Raw genomic sequence first — 21,179 nt, 5'->3', positions numbered from 1 at the left:
GTGAAGGGTTTGGTGGAATTTTATTACAGAAACAAGACGATAATAAATTTCATCCAATTGCGTATTTTTCACAAAGAGCAGCAAAACTTGAAGCAAGATATGAAAGTTTTAAATTAGAAACATTAGCTGTTGTCTATTCATTACGAAAATTCAGAATATATCTAGAAGGAATACCATTTAACATAGTAACAGATTGTAATGCAGTAGTTTTATGTTTAGGAAAGGGACGCCTTAATTCGAATATTGCCAGATGGGCCTTAGAATTAGCGAATTATAATTATACTCTTAAGCATCGTAGTGGGAAATATATGACCCATGTTGATACATTGAGTAGATACCCTTCAGCCCTTAATCAAGATTTTGAGTATGAACCAGTAGTAACAATACAAGAGTGTGACAACCAAGTTAAAATAGTTTCAGTGATTGATAGTGATGACATAAACCTTCAGCTTCAGATAACGCAAAATAGAGATAGTCTTATTGTAAAGTTAAAAGAAAAGTTAGAACAGGGATATGTGAAGAAGTTTGCATTGAGTGATGGAATTGTTTATAGATTAGGTGATAATGATATCGAATTGTTATATGTGCCAGCTGAAATGGAAACACATGTAATCAGGAGAGTTCACGAAAATTTATGTCATTTAGGTACAGACAAATGTGTAAATGAAATAATGAGACATTATTGGTTTCCGGATATGAAGGCTAAGATAGAATCATTTATTGGAAATTGTTTAAAATGTATTATGTTTACAGTACCCACACATGCTAATAATAGAACATTGCATAATATACCTAAACGACCAATTCCGTTTGATACATTACATGTGGACCATTTTGGACCACTACCCTCGGTTATTTCAAAGAAGAAACATTTATTAGGTATTATTGACGGATTCACTAAATTTGTTAAATTGTTTCCTGTAAACACAACGAGTACAAAAGAAGTTAATATTTGCTTTTCAAAATATTTTCAGTATTACAGTCGACCACGTAGAATTATAAGTGATAGGGGTACATGTTTCACGTCATTGGAGTTTGCGAAATTTTTATTAGAAAACAATATTGAACATGTGAAAGTAGCCACTGCATCACCTCAAGCGAACGGTCAGGTAGAACGAGTTAATAGAACAGTAAAAGCGATGTTAGCTAAGATAACAGAACCAATTAAACATGAAGACTGGAGTAAGCTCCTTATAAAGGCCGAATATGCCATTAATAATTCCGTGCATTCAACTACGAAAGAATTGCCTTCAGTATTATTATTCGGAGTTCAACAGAGAGGTTGTAATGTTGATGCATTAACAGAATATTTAGATGATAGAATCGATATAGCACAGTCTGATTTAGAAAATGTCCGTAAGAACTCTTTAGATAAAATAGAACAATGTCAGAGAAGAAGTAAGAAATATTATCAGAAAAATCATAAAGATCACGTAGAATTTACAGAAGGAGATTTTGTTGTAATGAGAAACATTGACACCACAATCGGCACAAATAAGAAATTTGTACCGAAATAAGAACATTTTACCAAACGATAGATACGTGTTAACCGACATAGAAAACTGTCAAATTAGTCAAATTCCGTATGAAGGAATAGGCATGTCGGTTAAGAAAGGGGCAGATTGGCGTAATCAGTGCGAAAATAACTCCTTAATAGTAAATTAACATATTTATTGATTAATATTGCTATCATATATATTTATAATTTTTTCTTTTATTTTAATTATCTTGTGATTAATGTACAAATTTTACTATTTATTTAGTTAAACAATAACATTAAGTAGCCAAATTTCTAAACATTTCAGTATTCTACATAAAGAAATTCACGATCGAGGACGATCTAATAGTCAGGATGGCCGGATGTTAGCATTTAGTATTTAGCATTTGTTAGCATTTAGTATTTCTACCATTAGCATTTATGTTTCAGTTCCGTTGCTCCAATTAACACAATGTTAATATATAAGAAGATTAGGATTATAAGAGAAAGAGGATACGGTCACTCTACAATTGTTCGAGAACGCACATTGGCGAAATATTAAAATATTATTAATAAAATCGTGGAAATAAAAGCAATCAACTGAGGATCGACGTTTATAATTTATTGTATTTATGGTTGTTTTAGGTGTGTTTTTATTTTGTTGATTATTGTTGTTGTTGTTTATGTTAGTGCTATTATTGGTTGGGAACAGAGAGGAGAAAGATCTGTTTGGGGTTATACTATTTATTTGGGTTGTTTTGACGATTTGGTTGTTTGTTTTTGTTTCATTATTTTTTCTCTTTTCGGCTAATTTTTCGACTAGGCTTTTCCTGAAGGGACATATTTTTGCGTTTGCTGTGTGCTCTCCTTTACAGTTTACACACTTAGGTTTTAAAGCTTGTGTTTCATTATTTTCTGGTTTTTTGACCTTGCATTGCCCTGGGCTGTGTGGCTCAAGGCATTTGACACACCTATACGGCATGTTGCAGTTGCTAGCTACGTGCGAGAAACGTTGGCAGCGTTTGCATTGTTTTATGTGATTGGGATGGGGTTTATACCCTTCTACTTCTACCTTGCAATTAAGTATATATTTTATTTTATATATGTTTTTTATGTTTTGTTTTTTTAATAGTAACTAGCCAAAATTTTTCTTTGTAGGGCTCTACTGTTAGTATTTCTAGTTCAGGTACTATGTCATTTAAAGCTTGTTTAATCTCATTTTTGTCAAATATTTCTGGGGGTATTTTCTTAATTATAATGTGTGGTTTTAGTTGTTTTGGCGTGTATGTGAAGTACAGTGCTTTGTTGCTTGTTAATATATTTTTTGCTGCATTTAGATTTTCTAGCTTATATGTTTTAATATGGATAATATTTTTATTTATTATATTTAGGGTGTGCTAAAATGGTATGAGGTTTTTAATTTTCTTAGCATCTAAGTTGTAGATAACAATTACCGGCAGGTTCTGCAGGTTCTCTTCTTCGGCTGGTGCTGTGTTCGTTGTTGGTGTTGTTTTAGGTGTTGTAGCTGATGTTGATGTTGTCTTCTTTGGCTGTGGCTTCGATTGCTTTGAGGTTGAGGGTTCTTCTTGGTCTGCTATTGGCAGATAATAATTTGTTGTATTGTTGGTGCTGTTTTTTATGTTATTGTTGTTGCTTTTGTTGTTTTTGGCATTTTTGTTTTTATTGTTGTTCTTGGTGTTGTTGTTATTGTTGTTAACTTTGCTTTCATTTGCTTTGAGTAGTTGTTGGTTTTGGTTCTGTAGTTGTTGGTTTTGGTTCTGTAGTTGTTGCATTTCACTTTTCATTTTTTCAAGTTCTTCTTTTAATAGTTCGAACTCTTCATTTGGGACACTCTCATTTTCAGTGTCCATTTCACTGTCACTGAAGTCGTAATTTTCATCACTGTCTTCCGACGTCGTCTCATAAGGGCGCTTGTTTGTTTCAATATCCACCTCCATTATATGGACTGTGGGTTCAGACTCTGAGTCTTCGTTGTTTGGTTTTGATTTTTGAGATGCTTTTTTTGCATCAGTCATTGTGTTACATTTGTTGTGGCGCTTCCCTAGCACTGTTTTAGTGCTGGAATTGCCTAAGGCATTTGTTGTTTTTTTTTTTTGTTTTAGCACTTTGATTGTGTTGTAGGTTAGTTGTTGTGATTTTGGTTGTTGAATTTGTGTTTTTTGTTGCAGTTGTTGTTGTCGTGGTTGTGTTTGGGTTGTTATAACTTCGATTAAATCATAGTTTATTTGTTGTTGTTGCTGGTTACTTCTTATTGCTTGTTTGTTTGGTTGTTGGTTATTTGCTTTTGTTGTTTCTGTTATTATTGTTTTTTCTTGTTCGTTTTCCATTTGTTTATTGCTGTTCACTTTTGCTGTTGTTTGGTGTTTTGCGGCTGCATAAGCAGCCATTTGCCTTTCGGCGGCTTTAACTTCGACGTCTTCCGTCTCACTCACTTCGCTTTTGTTTTCTCAGTCACTATCTGAATTAAGGATCCTCTGAGAGGTTTTGCTCACTTTTTGCTACTCCTTGTCCGTTAAGCCTTCTTGGCTGCCTTTCCACTGGTTTTAGGCGGCATTATTTTTTCACTTCACTTCACTTTGCGATTAACTCACTTTTCATAGCAGTCGGGCTTGGGTGTTCTTTTTATACTTTACTAGCGGACCCGGCGAACTTTATCTCGCCCCAACTTCGACTGATTAAAACAAATTAAATTGAGACGTTCCGTTTCTACTTTGACTTACATGTCGAAACAGTACTGTTGAAACATCATCAATCGATACGCATAAAAATTCATAGAGCTGACCTTATTCCTATCTTCTCCTAAAATTTTTAGGCTAAAATTTGAATTCAAAATTAGTTGAGAATCAAAAAGAAGTGATGACTTTTAAACAAACCTGTCGTTGGCTTGGCAAATTTTTTTGACTTGAAATCTGTGGAGAGCGATCTGATAAACAATATTTTTTGTTTTGTTATCCGGTGTAAAAATAAATAATGATGACGCCTTTCCCACACGCGAACAGGCTACGTATAGCTGGCCATGTGAAAAATATGGATATTCTAGATTTATCACGCAGACTTCCAACGATTGGCCTTGCGATTTATTGATGGTCATCGCAAATGCCAATCGAACTGGGAACTGAATCGTCTTGAATTGGAATGGAAGATCTGTTGGAATAATAGGAATTCGTGGGATAAGAACTACCTCTCCTTTAAATTTGCCCTTGCATATGGCGCGGACTTCCAACATAAGTAGCTGGGAGATTGGTCAAACAACCGATGTTGGCCGCGTGTCCTTCAGTAGCGATAGCGTCACGCAAGTGAATGTACTCGTCTGACCGAACTTCGACTGATTAAAACGAATGAAATTGAGACGTTCCGTTTTTACATTGACGTACATGTCGACACAGTACTGTTGAAACAAACGGCGGTATCTTAACAGATGATTGTCAACATCTAGTCAAATCATCAATCGATACGCATAAAAATTCAAAAAATTCCTTCTTATTCGTTTCTTCTCCTAGAATTTGAATTCAAACTTAGTTGTAGAATCAAAAAGAAGTGCTGACTTGTAAACAAACCTGTCGTTGGATAGACCATCTTTATGTTGAAGTGATACCCATCTTCTCCACGACAGAACATTAACGGATATTGAAGAGCATCATGTGACCGATAAGTCTCATAAACTCACTGCACTTGGCCATTATCCCGACGGTTAAAAACAATATCGCGTTATTCCACATTCTCGCCAACAATCATCACTGCGTGTTCATTGATATTGGGAGCGTTAAATTGTCTTGCATGGCTACCAGTGGGTCTTTTGTCAGCGCTGATAATGATTTTGTGTTCGTCATAATGCATTATATCCAATGCAGTTTTGAACAATCTGACCAATTCATTATGCTCATAGAGAAGATTTTGCAATTGTTCGATAATTTCACTTTAAGTTTCAGTAAAAATTGCACAGCGGTGATTTAGTTCAACTGCCGAATCACCAATGAAATAGATCTGAAGGAATTTAAGATCTTTGTTTTGTGGTGATAACAAAGCGCCCGCTCGGTGGTGAATTTGCCCTTGAATCTGAATGTTGGAATGCAATTTCGAAAAAATGTGAGTTGTTAATTTTGATAATAAAGAGACGCCATTACCTTATAACTTGGATTGTAGCCTGATTGAAGAAAAACCTCGACTCCAAATGACGTAATTGGAAAGCATCCGTTATATTTTTGTGCAAGCTTTAGGAAACTGTTTGATTGGGCTGAATTTCTATATAGTAGCGAATACAATGGCCCTGGTGGATGAGCCAAAACGGGCAATTTAATTTTGCCACCTGCACAGCATAAGCCGGGGGTTTCCAACCGAAACTTCAGTGCATTGCAATCCTAGACAACGAACCAATAACAACGCAGGTAAGATCCTTGTAGGATGTTTCAGGATTGTATGCGAATGCAGCGCGATTCAAGTTTTCATTTGCGGCTCGTCTTTCTCTATTATTATGTCGGGCTTGAGGTGATCTTTGTGGAGCGAGAAGCTGTGCCATTTGGGCACGTATCGATGCATTTATTTCTGTACGTTCCTCTTGCGTCCGACTATTACGGGAATTCTGAATACTTATTGCATTGCGTGAACGCCGTCCAAGTCTTGATCGTCTAACAGCAGGCATTACTTCCAATTGGTAATGCTTCGTTAGCTCGATTTTTTTGTTTAAATATTTTTTTACCGAGTTCATTGATACACAATTTCAACGCAGCTATGATCTTTGTAGGGTGTTTCAGAATTTTACATACAACAGTGTGTCCATCTGTTGAGCCCCTAGCGACTTTTCCGGAAGGACTTCCCAAAATTTTCTTACCTTCTTACCTTCTTCTGACAATTACAAACAACTGAAAAAAATTTGAGCCAAATCGGCCCAGCCGTTCTCTTGTGATGCCATTAGTAACATTTTTTGTCTCCATTTTTATATATATAGATACTTTTTTTCAAGCAATGTTTTCAGGTCTAAGGCGACCCACCCCTAACTGAACGCACAGGCAGAACTAAAAGTAAAAATTCGTGACAAGATGGGCAGCCGGCAACATTCGTTCTTCGTGTGTGTGCAGTGAATAAAGTGAAATAACAGAAAATGTCTGGTCGTGGAAAAGGTGGCAAAGTTAAGGGAAAGGCAAAGTCCCGGTCCAACCGTGCCGGACTTCAGTTCCCTGTCGGCCGTATCCATCGTCTGCTCCGCAAGGGCAACTACGCCGAGCGCGTCGGTGCCGGCGCTCCAGTTTACCTGGCTGCCGTGATGGAATATCTGGCCGCTGAGGTTCTCGAGTTGGCTGGCAATGCTGCTCGTGACAACAAGAAGACGAGGATCATCCCGCGTCATCTGCAGCTGGCCATCCGCAACGACGAAGACTTGAACAAGCTGCTCTCCGTCCGGCGTCACCATTGCCCAGGGAGGTGTGTTGCCCAACATCCAGGCTGTTCTGTTGCCCAAGAAGACCGAGAGGCTTAAGCGTTCAAAAAGCGTGCCAGCAACCTTGTACATAAAAACAAACTCAAACCCAAACGTCCTTTTCAGGACGACCAAACTATTTCAAAAGAAACTTACATTTTCTAATATGCCTAGCTAAGTTTAAACAATATTAATAATTATTTAATAAATAAATTTATACGATATATATGTGGGATCCGGTAGTGTTGAGTGCCAGAGTCACCAGGAGCGGTCTCACCTACTAGTTTCTGGCTCCCTTCTTTAAAATACTAGAAAGTAAAGTCGATTGCAGTGTTAAGCTCTGGCAACTCTTCGTTCAGCAGTCGCCGCCAGAATCTCGCTTTGATCACACATGTTTCGGATAAGCACTAATCTATATTTTGTAAAATTAAGTTACAAGTTAAAAGTTGATGGAAATAAACTATATCCTAATTTCAAGTCGGTGTTACAACTTTCTTAAAAGAGGACACTGCATTTTTGGGGGCTCGTCCGGGAAATTGCCCACCATTCGACAACTTGGACCTTAAATCGCATATTTCACACACGGAAAATATGCATAACTAACAAAATATTGTGCGGTGCGTAGGTTGATGAAATTGCAAGTTTAAAAAACTGGTCAAGAGTTTTAGAAAAGGAACGAAAAGAGAAAAAAGAGACAGCGAAAGAAGCAGAAAGAATTTCATCAGAAGGCGAAAAAGAATTTCATCAGAAGGCGAAAAGACACACACATATGGGCGAGCGAGACAGAAGCAGCGAGTGAAAAAGACGAAAAAGCGTGGCGGTGACCAACGGAAGGAGATTCAACGGATGAGGCTGGTAAAGAGCGAGAATTGAGAAGCAGCGGATCAGGCTGGAAACGAGGAGAACGAACAAGACATTGGAGCTGGTGGCGTAGCGGTTCGTGCGGGCAAGAACGTGTTGGCCAGGATTGGAACACGGAATTGCAGGCAGACGTGGACGGCCTGGCGATTCTAATTGAGTTTAACATCGGAGAGGCAGCGGTACAGTTGCGGAGCAGCAGCGTAGCAGGCTGGGAAGTAAACGAAGCAGCGGATCAGGCTGGAGGAAAATCAAGCGGACAAGAACAAACAAGACATAGGAGCTAGTGGCGTTAGCGGTTCGTGCGAGCAAGAGCGTGTTTGCCAGGGCAGGAACACGAGGAGCAGAAGCAGATCAAGCTTAAGATCTGGAGGTGGACAAGCAGCGGAGGAGACGTGAAGGTGCAGACAAGAGCAGCAGAGCATCGTCAGTGCGTGCAAGCATAACCTTGTTGGCCAGAGCTAAGGCACGTGGTTTTGCAAGCAGGCAAAGCAGATTCCAATTGGAGGCATAGCAGAGTCGCTGGTTGCTGTGCGCAGAAGACGAAGAAGAGAGCGGTGAACACGAAAAGAAGAGAGACAGCAAGAGACGCAGCCCGAAACAGGGTTGCCAGAGGTTTTTTGTACAGTCGGATGCATTAGTGCAAAGACAGAGCTATTGTTTACAATTTGAGCAAAAGAAATTAGAGTTAAAACACTTTGTCATCAAATTAATTGTAATTTTCTGCAGGATACATCGGTAAAATGGAGAGAAGCGAGATCTTGGCATTGCGAGTGGAAGAATTGAGACGGAAGTTGTCAGAGCTGCAGTTGAATACAACCGGATTGAAAGCTGAACTACAACAACGATTGCTAACTCATTATGGTTTGATAGATGAGGGTGAGTCAGAGAATGAGGGTGAGGCCGCTGAGTTTAGGTCAACATCCTCCACACCGACTAATAACCGCAACAGGGCAGTTAGACAACATGACCAAGAAGCGCAGGGACAGTCTAGATCATGGTTTACTTTAAAAGACGTCGAAGGGAGTGTTTCTCAGTTTTCAGGCGTAGGTGTTCCCAATATAGATCTGTGGATCGAAGAGCTTGAAGATTGTAGAGTGGAGTTCACTGCAGCAGTTTGTTTATGCAAAACAGTTGCTGAGTGGAGCGCAAAAATGTTTGTGCGTAGCCAGAGAGATATTAATGACTGGGAAAGTTTGAAGTCAGCGTTGCTGCAGGAGTTTGGAGTACAGATATCTACAGCAGAGATTCATCGCAGGTTGGGAAAACGTCGTCAGCATAAGGGAGAATCTTTGCAAGAGTATCTCTATGCCTTAATGGAGATAGCTAAACCTATACGTTTGGAGGATGAAAGTCTGATTGAGTACTTCGTAGAAGGAATTCCAGATGCACGGTCAAATAAATCTATGTTGTACCAGGCTAGAAATTTAAAAGACTTGAAGTGGCAGATTGAAGCATACCAAAAAGCAAGAAGCGCATATAAGTCAGACAACAAGTACGTTTCTCAGGGCGGTAAGGCAGGGACCGAATTCAATAAAGAAAAGACAACAGATTCTGTGAGGAAATGTTTCAGGTGTGGAGATCCGTCACATATGAAAAGAGATTGTCCAGTGCAGGAGAAATATTTCAAATGTAATCGGCCAGGACACCGAGCAGCGCAATGCAGAGCAGAGGCTCAAGTCAAAACTGAGGAGAGAACAAATGTGGTTCAGGCAGAGAAAGTAGTCCCAAAGCAAGCTCGTGAACCAGTTGCTTGCGGTCTTGAGCTGAAATCGGTTTTTTGCTTGAATGTTGAATTCAAAGGACTTATCGATACAGGAGCGGAGCTTTGCTTAATGCGTAGGCGTGAATTTTTAAAACTTGGCGTAGGCGTAGGCAGTTTGATGGGCAGGCAAAGAGTTTTGACAGGAATTGGAGAAAGTCAAGTGCTGACTTTCGGCAGCTTCAAAGCGCCAGTCAGTATCGACGGCATTGAAATGTGGATGGAATTCCACGTAATTCCAGATGAAGATATGAAGTTCGATGCTATTTTAGGGACAACAATCTTGGAGAATGTCGACATGATGGTCACGAAGAAAGGAACTGTGTTTTCGAAAAGGGTGCAGTGCATCCAACAAGACCAGGCGCAGATAACTGAGAGTTCCTGCATACAATTAATGAATGAATTTGGTAGCCTTTGCATGTTAAGCACAGAAGATCGAGAGTTAGGGTTGGAATTGGATCATTTAACTGAAGGTGTCGCTGCAGAAGTAGAGTTGTTAGTGAAGAATTATAATCCGAAAAGGAATAAAAGTTCGCCAGTTGAAATGAAGATTTTGTTGACAGATGAATTGCAGGTATATCAAAATCCAAGGCGTTTGGCCTATTGCGATCAATAGGTAGTCGATGCTCAGGTCGAAGAATGGCTTAAGGAAGGTATAATTAAACCAAGTACGTCAGAGTTTGCTTCGCGAGTTGTTTTAGTTGACAAGAAGAATGGTAAGAAGCGTCTGTGCTGCGATTACCGCAAATTGAACGAGAAGATAGTCAGAGACAACTTTCCAACAGAACATATGGATTGCGTTATTGAAAAACTGCAAGGTGGAGAGATTTTCACAACCCTGGATTTGACCAATGGATTCTTTCATGTTCCTGTGTCACCAGAATCTCAGAAGTACACTTCGTTTGTTACCATGAGTGGGCAGTACGAGTTCATGTTTGTACCTTTCGGTATCACAAATTCTCCAGCAGTGTTTACCAGATTTATAATGGCTGTCCTAAGGGATTTGATAAAAAACGACGATGCAGTAGTGTACATGGATGATGTGATCATTGCTAGCAAGAATGTAGAACAGGGCGTGCAGAAGTTAGGGCGAGTTTTGAAAGTGGCAGAAGAAAACGGTTTGCGTATAAATTGGAGCAAGTGTCAGTTACTGAAGAAGAGAGTACATTTCCTTGGATACATTGTAGAAAATGGTACAATCAAACCAGGTGAGGAGAAAACTAGAGCGGTTGCTGATTTTCCTATTCCTCGTGATAAAAAGGGAATCCAACGATTTTTAGGCTTGACGTCGTATTTTCGAAGGTTCGTTGAAAACTACGCAGGTATTGCAAAGCCGTTGTCTGACTTGTTGCGTAAGGAAGCAAAGTTTGAGTTCAAAGAGATGCAAGTAGAAGCTTTTGGAAAATTAAAGGCTGCGTTAATCAGTGGGCCCGTTCTGAGACTGTATGACCCTACACTTGAAACGGAAATTCATACCGACGCTTCTAAGTTCGGATTTGGAGCCGTGTTACTTCAGAAAGGCAGAGAAGATGGTTTGTGGCACCCAATTTTCTACATGAGTCGGAAGACCAAACCTTGCGAAGAGAAGTATCATTCGTATGAACTTGAAGTTCTTGCAGTTATCGGAGCTTTGATAAAGTGGCGAGTCTACGTTCTTGGCAAAAGATTCAAAATAGTGACAGACTGCAATGCTTTTGCCATGACTATGAAAAAGAAAGAGATTCCGCTTAGAGTTTCGCGTTGGGCAATGTACTTGCAAGATTTCGAATATGAAATCGAACATAGGTCAGGTAGCAAGATGAGACTTGTGGATGCGTTGAGCAGGGTGTATTGTTTTGTTGTGACGGATAGCTTAATACATCGCTTAAGAGAAGCACAGCAAACGGATGATTGGACTAGGGCAGTGAAGAGTGTTGTTGAGACAAAAGGGTATGAAGATTTTTATATATCCAACGGAATTTTATTCAAGGATCAGAATAAGGAGTTGCTAGTAGTGCCGTCGCTTATGGAAAACGAGATCATTCGAAATGCGCACAAGCAAGGTCACTTTTCTTCAAAAAAAGACTCAGGAGTTGGTCGAAAAGTCGTACTACATTCAGAAGGCTAAAGAGAAGATAGCACGAATCGTTGAGAGCTGCGTTGAGTGTATTTTAGTGAATGCCAAAGCTGGTAGGCAAGAAGGGTTCCTTACACCAATCGATAAAGGTGACAAGCCGTTGGTTACGTACCATATAGACCATGTTGGCCCGATGGAGTTGACCAAAAAGCGCTATAATCACATTCTCGTAATAGTGGATGCCTTTTCTAAGTACGTATGGTTATACCCTACACGAAGTACTGGGGTTGAAGAAGTTTTGAGTTGCTTGGAGCGTCAGTCAGTCATTTTTGGTAACCCATACAGGATTGTATCGGATCGAGGAGCTGCTTTCACTTCACACTTGTTTAAGGAGTATTGCGAAAGGGAGAAAATACAGCACTTGCTAATTGCGACAGGAGAGGTAATGGACAGGTAGAACGCATGCACAAGATAGTGGTTCCAATGTTATCTAAACTGAGTGAGGAGAGTCCAGGATGCTGGTATAAGCAGGTTGGCAAGGTACAACAGACGATTAATAACACTGAGCCCAGGAGTACGAAAGTGTCTCCGTTTAAGATTCTAACAGGACTTGATATGCGTGTTTCCAGTAATTTGGTGTTAAAGGAGTTGATGCAGGAATGTTTAATATCAGAAATGAATGATGAAAGAGAGAAGTTGCGAGTAAAAGCAAGACAGAATATTCAGGATATTCAAACAGAAAACAAAAGGGCTTTTGACTCTAAAAGAAAGGTAGAAAGCCAGTATGCAGTAAATGACTTAGTAGCTATTAAACGCACCCAGTATGGAACAGGCTTAAAGTTGAAAGGAAAGTACTTAGGTCCCTATAAGGTAGTTAAGATTAACAATCATTGGCGTTATGAAGTTGAAAGAGTCGGAGAAGGAGAAGGGCCATATAGAACCAAGACAGTTGCAGAGTACATGAAACCATTCGGGTCGAATCAAACGTCAGGAAGGCCGAATGTGGGATCCGGTAGTGTTGATGGAGTGGCCAGAGTCACCAGGAGCGGTCTCACCTACTAGTTTCTGGCTCCCTTCTTTAAAATACTAGAAAGTAAAGTCGATTGCAGTGTTAAGCTCTGGCAACTCTTCGTTCAGCAGTCGCCGCCAGAATCTCGCTTTGATCACACACGTTTCGGATAAGCACTAATCTATATTTTGTAAAATTAAGTTACAAGTTAAAAGTTGATGGAAATAAACTATATAATTTCAAGTCGGTGTTACAACTTTCTTAAAAGGGGACACTGCATATATAAAATATACATATAATATTTATATTTTTGGTTATCGCTATGCAGAAACCAATAGTACAGTCGTCAGAGAAATTCCAGGACATGGACAATGAACATTGTCATTGCAAGACAGTTTACGCTACCTAAAGATGTGATTGTCTTCCTACGGAAACCCCGACCAATTCAAATAGATATTTCCATTCTTGGGCTAGAATATTCAATGTTAAGATATATACGAAATATAACTTGATAATTTTTCTCTTTTATGAAATTAAGTGGTGGTCCTGAAAAGGACCGATTGTTGAGAAGTACAGACTGTACTGATTTGTTAACCGCCGAAACCGTACAGGGTGCGGCCTTGTCTCTTCAGGGCGTAGACGACGTCCATGGCTGTGACGGTCTTCCTCTTGGCGTGTTCAGTATAGGTGACGGCATCACGGAGCACGTTCTCCAAAAACACCTTCAGAACACCACGGGTTTCCTCGTAAATGAGTCCCGAAATGCGCTTCACGCCGCCACGCCGAGCCAGACGACAGATGGCTGGCTTTGTGATACCCTGGATGTTATCACGCAGCACTTTGCGATGACGCTTGGCGCCACCTTTTACCAAGCCTTTGCCTTACCGCGACCAGTCATTTTTCACTATTTTATTTTTACACTTCGAAAGCCACCACTGAACTAATGTAGAAGCCGCGTCGGCCGCTCCTATTTATACCTAAACTCTGCTCTGCACGAGCGAGCCCGAACGCTATGGCCTTCTCGCTCTGTGCTCGACAAACGAAATGGCATGTGCTTCGACTAGCTCTCTCTTTTCCACCCTCCACGTTTTGCTATATAAGAGGGTAGGCAATGCGCAGCTCGTTTATTGTGTTTTCAGACTCGTGAAGTAAACAGTGAACAGACAGTGAAAATAAGAAGAATATAAAATGGCCCGTACCAAGCAGACCGCTCGCAAATCGACTGGTGGCAAGGCGCCACGCAAACAACTGGCAACCAAGGCCGCTCGCAAGAGTGCCCCAGCCACCGGTGGTGTGAAGAAGCCCCATCGCTATCGCCCCGGAACTGTGGCTCTGCGTGAGATCCGTCGCTACCAGAAGAGTACCGAGCTGCTGATCCGCAAGCTGCCTTTCCGGCGCTTGGTGCGTGAAATCGCTCAGGACTTCAAGACTGACCTGCGCTTCCAAAGCTCGGCCGTGATGGCTCTGCAGGAAGCTAGCGAAGCCTACCTGGTTGGTCTCTTTGAAGATACCAACTTGTGTGCCATCCACGCCAAGCGAGTCACAATCATGCCCAAGGACATCCAGCTGGCCCGTCGTATCCGTGGCGAGCGTGCTTAAGTTGAGATTGCTTCGACTAGCAAATAGCGTCAATACATTTTGTACAAATCGGTCCTTTTCAGGACCACAAACATATTTATAATAGAGATTATACATTTTCATATATAATTTACTATTAAATGCAACCAACATAAGTCTGCAACATTGTTTGGCTGCAAGACAAAAGCAACATCAAATACTTAGAATTAAATGTTGCGGAGATCCTCAAATACCTAGAATTAAATGTTGCGGAGATCCTCAAATACCTAGAATTAAGTGTTGCGAAGATCAACTATAAAAGGGACACATTGAAATGTATTTAGTTCAGTTCGCGTAAAACAACCTTTGTGAATAGTAGATGTGCTGTGCCAAATGAAAGAACAGACTCATTAAATATAATTATAAACTATAAGTGCATATGTGTTGTTAATAAGGAGGGTGGTTTTTGCCAACAGGTTATGGGGACCAGCTCCCTCTGCAATTTAAATTGGTTAAAACAAATTGTTTAAACAAATTCATAAACCTAAAAAAAAAAAAGAGTGAAAATTTAAACCTTATTGTGTGACTAAGTAAAGTGCTTAAAACAAAGTATTAAATAAAATATTGAAAAGCGAAATATAAGAAAAATCAAACAAAGTTAATAGTGAAATAATTTCAATTTGATTTTGATGAAGTATTAATAATTAAAATTCAAATTATGAAATGTATGTACATATGTATGTACTAGTGACTTCAACTATTAAGACATATTGTGAAATAGGCTTTATGTAAAGGATTCTGAGAAACAGACAGCAGCGTTTAACCAGAAATACGGGACCAATCTGATGCGAAATTTTTCTTAAGAATTTTGGAAAGACATTTTTTTAAAGATAAATTTGAGGGTAACTTTTCACAAGAAAAATTTTTTTCGAACTAAGTTCAGAGGTTTCTAATTCCTTTTAATTTTGTCAATTCTGGAAAATGGAAAAGTCAAAGAGAAATATAAAGCCGTTTGACGGCGATAGGTATTCCGTTTGGAAATTCAGAGTAAGGGCTCTTTTATCCGAAAACGATTCTTTAAAAATAATTGATAAAGATCCTCCTGAAAAAATGACTGATGAGTGGATGAAAGCAGAAAATACTGCTAAAAGTATAATCATTGAGTTCCTAAGTGATTCATTTCTTGGGTTCGCAAATGATGAAAGCTCAGCAAAAACGATTTTTACCAATCTGGACGCCACTTATGAGCGAAAGAGTCTGGCATCTCAGCTTTCTATCAGAAAGCAATTACTGTCATTAAAATTAAAAGGAGAGGTCACACTTGCAAATCATTTTGTTACTTTTGACGAGTTAATTAGTGAGTTAGTAGCATCAGGGGCAGAGATGGATGAGATGGACAAAGTGTCACATCTTCTATTGACAATGCCAGCCGCCTACGATGGGGTGATAACAGCTATAGAGACTCTATCAGAAGCAAAAATAACTTTGGCATTTGTAAAGACACGTTTGCTAGATCAGGAAATAAAACTTAAAGGTATAAGTAAAGACACAAGTCTTAAATCATTGCAAGCTGTGGGAAATTATAATAAAAAGGAACAAACAAAATTTAATAATTTCAAAAATAAATCAAAATTCAAACCAAACAAAAATAATTTTAAATCAAAATATACATGCCATCATTGCGGTAAAAAAGGACACTTTAAAAAGGATTGTTACCATTTTAAAAGGCTAAATAAAAACAATAAAGAAAACGAAAGTGGAAAACAGGCTCAAGTGGCCACAGTTGAAAAAGGTTTTGCATTTATGTTGAATCGTGCTATAATTAAAAACAAAAGTGATGTTTCATTTATTTTGGACTCGGGCGCGTCAGACCATATGATAAATGATAAAGAACTGTTTGCTGACTACATAAGTTTAAAAACACCAATTGAAATATCAGTGGCAAAGTGTGGTGAATTTATTTATGCTACGGCAAAAGGCATAATGAAACTTAAAAATGAGTTCCAGAAAAACATTACTTTGGAAGACGTACTTTATTGCAAAGATATTCCACATAATTTAATCTCTGTTAAAAGAATGCAAGAGGCTGGAATGGTTATTGAATTCAACGCAGGAGGTGTCACGGTTACAAAGAACGGTAACATAATTATTAAAAACTCCTGTAAGTACAATGTGCCAACTATGGAATTTAAAATATGTTATAAAGCACATACATTAAACAATAATCATTTTAAACAGTATCAGTTGTGGCATGAGAGGTTAGGACACGTTAGCAAGGGAAAATTTTTAGAACTCATACGATATAATATGTTTGAAGATACTGAAGTGTTAAAGAATGTCCATCCAAATGAAGATATATGTGAAGCATGTGTTAAAGGCAAACAATCAAGATTGCCATTTGAAAAATTCAAAGATAAAAGTTACATTAAAAGACCATTATATATTGTGCATTCTGATGTTTGTGGCCCTATTAGCCCTCCTACTATCGATGGGTAAAATTATTTCGTTGTTTTTGTCGATCAGTTTACACACTATTGTGTTACCTATTTAATAAAATATAAATCCGAAGTATTTTCCGTTTTCAAAGACTTCATTTCGAAAAGTGAAGCCCATTTCAATTTGAAGGTTGTCAATTTGTATATAGACAATGGGCGGGAATATTTGTCAAACGAAATGAGAGAATACTGTGTGGAGAGAGGAATTACTTATCATCTTACAGTGCCACATACACCCCAATTGAACGGGGTATCTGAACGTATGATAAGGACTTTAACAGAAAAGGCTAGATCCATGATACATGGCGCAAATTTAAGTAAAAGTTTCTGGGGTGAAGCTGTCTTAACAGCAACTTATTTAATTAACAGAAGCTCAAGCAAAGCATTGAAAGACATAACAAAGACTCCCTATGAATTATGGCATGAAAGAAAGCCATGTCTAAAATACCTGAAGGTATTTGGTGCAACGGTATACATACACAACAAAATCCGAAAACGAAAGTTTGATGAAAAATCAAAAAAGGGTATACACGTTGGGTATGAACAGAATGGGTTAAAAATTTGGGATGTTGAGTCTAGAAAATTTATTGTGGCAAGAGATGTAATTGTCGATGAGACAAATATGAAAAATTCTAGGACTGTGGAACAAAATTTTAATTTTGTGGAAGAGTGCACTGAAAGTGATCAGCTTGATATCCTCAAAGAAATGGAGGATGGTATAGATGTGAGTAAACACATGGAAAGTGATCAACAATGTATCCTAAATAAAAGTAAGGAAAGTGCAGAAGAAAATTTCCGGAATGAAAGTACGGAGGAAAAATCTAAAATGCAAATTTTAGATATACAGCCTAGTTGTGAAACATCTCTAGAAGAAGAGGCTATAAGTGTTGAGCACCAATTGCCTGATTCACCCCAGAAAGAAAAAGAAACTGAAATAAGGCGAAGTGAGAGATTGAAAGGTAAACCACAAACATCTTATAGATTTCTCAATATTTGTTTAATGAATGCACATGCTTTTGCGAATGATACTCCAAACTCCTTTGAAGATATAAATAACAGAAGTGATAGAGTGGAGTGGGAAAAAGCAATTCGTGAAGAGTTAGATTCTCATACTTATAATAACACATGGAGTATTGTTGAAAAGCCAAAGGATAAAAACATTGTAGACTGTAAATGGGTTTTTACCATTAAACATAACGAACTTGGTGAGAATATTAGATACAAAGCAAGACTAGTAGCAAGAGGCTTCACACAACAGCATTTGATTGATTACGATGAAACATTCGCACCTGTAGCGAGAATTTCCAGTTTTAGATTTATTCTATCACTTTCAAACCAATTTGACTTAAAGGTTCACCATATGGATGTGAAAACAGCATTCTTGAATGGCCTGCTTAAAGAAGATATATATATGAAAATTCCTCAAGGACTACCTTTCGAAAATGATAAAGTCTGTAAATTGAACAAAGCTTTATATGGCCTTAAACAAGCTGCAAGATGCTGGTTTGAGGTATTTGAGAATGTTTTAAAAGAAATTGGTTTTGAAAACTCCGCTGTGGATCGTTGTATCTATATATTAGATAAAGGATGTATCTCTAAAAATATATACCTGCTCTTATATGTTGATGATTTAGTAATAGCTACTGAAAACATTGACACCATGACTAAACTAAAATCATATCTCATGACAAAATTTAGAATGACTGACTTACTTGAAATTCGTTATTTTATAGGAATAAAAATAGAAAGAAAATCAAACAAGTTCGAGCTCAGCCAGACGCCTTATATTAAAAATATTTTAAAGACATTTAACATGGAAGAATGTAATCCAGTAAGCACCCCACTACCAAGTAAAATAAATTTTGCGGCCTTAAGCTCAAAAGAAAGTTATGATGCACCGTGTCGAAATTTAATAGGCTGCTTGATGTATGTAATGTTGTGTACAAGACCGGATTTGTGTGCATCAATTAGTATATTAAGTAGATATACTAATAATAATAATATTGAATTATGGACATGTTTAAAAAGAGTTCTTAGGTATTTGAAAGGAACAGCTGATCTTAAATTAACTTTTGTTAAGAACTCTAATTTCAAAAATATTATTACAGGATATGTTGATTCTGACTGGGCGGGTAGTGAGTGCGATAGAAAAAGTACAACCGGTTACATATTTAAATTATTTGAATCATATGTTATTTCATGGAATACTAAGAAGCAGAACTCGGTGGCTGCCTCATCAACTGAAGCCGAGTACATGGCTCTATTCGAAGCAGTTAGAGAATCTTTGTGGATTAAGTCTTTAATGAAAAGTATTAAATTTGAAATTAATGAAGCGATAAAACTTTACGAAGATAATCAGGGATGCATTAGCATTGCAAACAACCCCTCATGTCACAAACGATCAAAGCATATTGATATTAAATACCATTTTTCTCGGGAACAGATTGAAAATAAGCTAATTGTTCTTGAGTATATTTCCACAGACAACCAACTAGCTGATATTCTTACAAAAACTTTACCTGCAGCCAGATTCCTCAAGCTAAGAAGCAGAATGGGTCTTACTAATGACGATGAACAACAAACCTAAACCAAAAAGGATGAACACTCCTATCTACTATGAAATATCTTCTTATTTTGCGTTTTTTTTTATTAAATTTTTGAACTTAAATTTATTTTAATTTATCTACATATATATTTGCTTGGTTTGATTGGGTTTTTCTGGGTTTTCCCCAATCCATGCAACAAATGTTGAACCAAGATATTGTATGCACCCCAGAAGGCACAGCATGTCTTATAAGTTTTTTTTTTTGTACTGAATTGTTTTTTTTAGTTTATTTAATGTTGTTTTTGAGGAGGTGTATTAAATGCAACCAACATAAGTCTGCAACATTGTTTGGCTGCAAGACAAAAGCAACATCAAATACTTAGAATTAAATGTTGCGGAGATCCTCAAATACCTAGAATTAAATGTTGCGGAGATCCTCAAATACCTAGAATTAAGTGTTGCGAAGATCAACTATAAAAGGGACACATTGAAATGTATTTAGTTCAGTTCGCGTAAAACAACCTTTGTGAATAGTAGATGTGCTGTGCCAAATGAAAGAAAAGACTCATTAAATATAATTATAAACTATAAGTGCATATGTGTTGTTAATAAGGAGGGTGGTTTTTGCCAACATTTACATACTACAAATAAAACATTCCCGGTCTTGCGTTTTTATGGTTAAATATCTTATATTCAGAGATCGATCTGAAAATATATAAATACAAATATTTACAATTATTTAGATAGTGCGATACTCTATTGGTATCTACGGAATGTAGGGACATTTATATTATTTTAATTCAGGGAATTTTTAAAAAATTAAAAAGGTATATTAAAAAACCAAATTGTACCGTGTTTGATCAAATTGATGTTGTTTTAATCAAACACAATCCAGTATATTTACTTTAATTAGCTTTAAGGGGGATATACATGTAAACCAAAATTTTTTTTGGTTTAAAAAATAGTTTGTTACTTAAAGAATATACTGTGTAAGTTTCATTATCGAATTCCAACTCCAAGTGCCTCAAATCAACTATATACGCAAGGTATATAAGTGTTAAACGTATTTTTCTCTGCTTAAAATTTTTGCATTTTTACCTATGCTATGGGCACGATTCACAAAAAACTATGTAACATATCGGAGTGAATCAAAAATTATTATGATCAGCATGAAATTATCTTCTATTTGAACCTAAATGCGGGTAATACAAATGAGTATTACTATTTTTTAAGAGGGTGGGAAGTGAAATCTGATTACCTGAAAATGGCATTTTTCCTTAGGAAATTATTTCCTACATTAAAAAATTCACGAAAAATGTCTACATTTTGACCGTTTACATGTATATCCCCCCTTAAGGCCTGAAGTTGGTATAGCTAAACTAAAATTTCGCGCAATTTGAATTACGCGTCAATTTCATAATAAATAAATAAATAAATAAAATATTTACTTAAGTTATTAAGTTCGAAATAAATGTATTCAAACTGCTTGATTTGAACATTTTATTTAAGTAATAAAAAACAAATCAATTTGTTTTTTCTATTTTTCTTAAGATATTAATATAACACTTATAAACTAAAAATCCATCAAATTAAATGCTTAAAAGATTTCATTTCCCGTCTCCTTGGGTACTGTGCTCAAGAAAACTCGAATATGAACGTTGTATGGGGAACATAATAGGCCATTTCCAAGAAACAAATGCATAAATTCAGTTTAAACTTTTATTAACTAAAACATGTGTCCTATTTATTTTACAAAATTGACAAAAACTAATATATTTTAAAATATTAATATTTTTTAGGTAGCCAAAACCATACCCGAAAGTACCAAGAAAGCCGACAATTTATGTATGAAAGGGCCAATTTGAAAGTGGTCAAAAAATACCATAATTTGTTTAAAACGAAAATATTTTGAGTGTTCCCGCAAGTAAAAGGTTCAAATTTCACTCTTTCTAAAAAATATTCATAATATTCATAAATTTTAATATT

At 37.4% G+C, this 21,179-nt stretch overlaps 3 protein-coding genes, 1 long non-coding RNA gene and 1 pseudogene across 4 annotated transcripts in view; 3 read left to right on the top strand and 2 right to left on the bottom strand.

Moving 5' to 3' along the window:
- Positions 1–21,179, top strand: part of LOC121502785 (uncharacterized) — a 45,930-nt gene that overhangs the window by 3,045 nt on the left and 21,706 nt on the right. The gene's annotated exons all lie outside the window — the stretch shown is intronic.
- LOC138929644 (myb-like protein Z) lies at positions 2,751–4,934 on the bottom strand. The gene is made up of 2 exons (XM_070289051.1): positions 4,372–4,934; positions 2,751–4,311 (listed from the first exon to the last, which is right to left on the bottom strand). Exon 2 carries the CDS (start codon positions 3,883–3,885, stop codon positions 2,875–2,877), a length of 1,011 nt encoding a protein of 336 aa, XP_070145152.1. The 5' UTR covers positions 3,886–4,311; positions 4,372–4,934; the 3' UTR covers positions 2,751–2,874.
- LOC108075633 (histone H4-like) lies at positions 13,187–13,494 on the bottom strand (annotated as a pseudogene).
- LOC121502787 (histone H3-like) lies at positions 13,785–14,222 on the top strand. The gene has a single exon (XM_041776511.2). It carries the CDS (start codon positions 13,785–13,787, stop codon positions 14,193–14,195), a length of 411 nt encoding a protein of 136 aa, XP_041632445.1. The 3' UTR covers positions 14,196–14,222.
- On the top strand, positions 15,491–19,784 carry LOC138927888 (uncharacterized). The gene is made up of 2 exons (XR_011444333.1): positions 15,491–16,314; positions 19,174–19,784. It is a non-coding gene; the product is annotated as an uncharacterized lncRNA (long non-coding RNA).

The sequence above is a fragment of the Drosophila kikkawai genome, chromosome 2L, assembly GCF_030179895.1.
Source record: "Drosophila kikkawai strain 14028-0561.14 chromosome 2L, DkikHiC1v2, whole genome shotgun sequence".
Lineage (NCBI taxonomy): Eukaryota > Metazoa > Arthropoda > Insecta > Diptera > Drosophilidae > Drosophila > Drosophila kikkawai.
This window is presented reverse-complemented; position numbering and strand designations above follow the sequence as displayed.